Source organism: Osmerus eperlanus, chromosome 20 (genome assembly GCF_963692335.1).
Source record: "Osmerus eperlanus chromosome 20, fOsmEpe2.1, whole genome shotgun sequence".
Classification (NCBI taxonomy): Eukaryota; Metazoa; Chordata; class Actinopteri; order Osmeriformes; family Osmeridae; genus Osmerus; species Osmerus eperlanus.
In genome coordinates, this window is record NC_085037.1 from 2627038 (window position 1) to 2628961 (window position 1924).

Consider the following 1924-nt stretch of genomic DNA (forward strand, 5'->3'; position numbering starts at 1 on the left):
TAGAAGTTGAGGTAAAATGGGGATAAGAATAAGCTCATGCTTTCATCCCTCAAACACACACAAACACAAAACAATTCCATCATACACACACTCAGGCAAACAATGTTTCCTAACACTCTGTGCTCAATCACATCCTCACCAGCCAAAACAGCCCTAACCTGCATTCTAAAACAACAACCACTACACACACACGCGCGCACACACACACGTATTGTACAATCGGGTAAGAACATAATGATAAGATTGATTGTTTGTGTGTACATGTGATGCATCTCGTGTGTGTGTGTGTGTGTGCAAAGCCACAATTCCACTGCTGGAACCAGAGTCTAAATTGAGTTCTGGGAACCAAAAAGCAGGAACCATTAAGTCTGCAAAATACAGGAAAGTTAGGGCTTGTGGCACTGATTATTTCTGATTGGTTGAGTCCTTGCAGCAACAGAAAAATTGTTTTCAATTGATATGTCAACAAAGTGCGTCCCGTATCACTTTTCACCTGTATCCTATCTCGCTAGTTCCTTTGGTGGAAACGCTGCTGACAGTGGTCTGAAGGAACCTTCTGGTTCCTTGAAAAAGACTTCTGGTAAGAACAATTTCAGGGGACTTGCAGTGGAAACAAAGCTCATGTGTGTGTGTGTGCGTGTGCATGTCAGGGGTGAGTGTGTGTGTGTCGGGGGTGAGTGTGTGTCGGGGGTGAGTGTGTGTGTGTCGGGGGTGAGTGTGTGTGAAAAAGACATGACAAGGCTCAGGGTCATACGTTTCCATACAGACCTGTAGAGGTTACGGTGACACACACACACACTCACACACCTGAGTAAATCTTTAAGCTTCAGCGTTGACAAACAAGGATTACCCTCCCACAACAGCATCCCTGTTGGCACCAGGGTCGGCATGCGAAGGTTGAAACGACAGCGTGATCACTTCACGGTAGTTCACCAGAAGTGTCCCAACCCTCTGTTCTACACTCAACTCCTTCTCAACATGATGACCATCAACCCTGTAGACGTAAGTTCACTTGGAGGCTCTAACTTAATGCATTCAGTTAGCCAGAGCTGGGCCCATGAGCTTTCAAAAGTATGCAAAGGCTCGTGAGTAATCAGTCGATCTGTCTCATCCTTCAGATCTTGATCCTAGTTTTTGGGCCTGCAGGTGACTGGGTCCGTCTGATAATGCACATGGTGACTTGTGAAAGACTTGATTTATTTACTCATTTGACCTATTTGGCGTTAGTCTGTTCTGTCCCAGCAGAGAACATGTGTGACATCATGGCAGGGACACTGTCACTCCATCTCTCTCTCTCCTCACTATCTCTTACTCTTTCTCTCTCCCCCTCTATCTCTCTTTCTCTCCATCTTTCTTGCACTAACTCTCCATCTGTCTATCCTTCTCCATCCCCCGCATCTCTCCCTTCTCCATGTGAGATTCAGGTCACGGTCTGGTCAGCATCGTGACCTGAGGTCTTGGGAATCCAGCTGCCACCAAGCTTCCAACAACGACACACCTTCCTGTCTCCTACTACAACTTCCTGTCTCCTACTACAACTTCCTGTCTCCTATCACAGTCACATGACCTGCCCCAGGGTCTGTTATCACTCACATACACAGACACACACACACAGAGAAGGAAAACACAAACAAATAGCTGAATGTGAATGTGTTTGTGAGGAGGTAAACAAGCCAACAGGAAGTGAGGTTCTGGTACAGGAAGTCAGGTTCTGGTAAAGACTGTTCTGGTCTGTTCCCAGCGGGTTCCTGAGAGGGAACAATACTGAGAGTTGTTCACCAGGAAGCTAAAACAGACTCTCTGTGCTCTCTGTGATACACACACACACCAGACTTCTCTCTCTCACTCACACACATACATATCCAGACACATACACACACATAAAATACTCATCTACATGCATTCACACACTAACACTCTCACA

The 1924-nt window shown here is 46.2% G+C and overlaps 1 protein-coding gene across 1 annotated transcript in view; it reads right to left on the bottom strand.

Annotated features, from left to right (window-relative positions):
- The window catches only part of LOC134006927 (solute carrier family 45 member 4), a 7090-nt gene extending 6200 nt beyond the window's left edge, over nt 1-890 (bottom strand). The window contains 1 exon segment of the mRNA XM_062446040.1: nt 851-890. Within this exon segment, the coding sequence (XP_062302024.1) occupies nt 851-890 (40 nt within the window).
- Between the last annotated feature and the right edge of the window lie 1034 nt (nt 891-1924).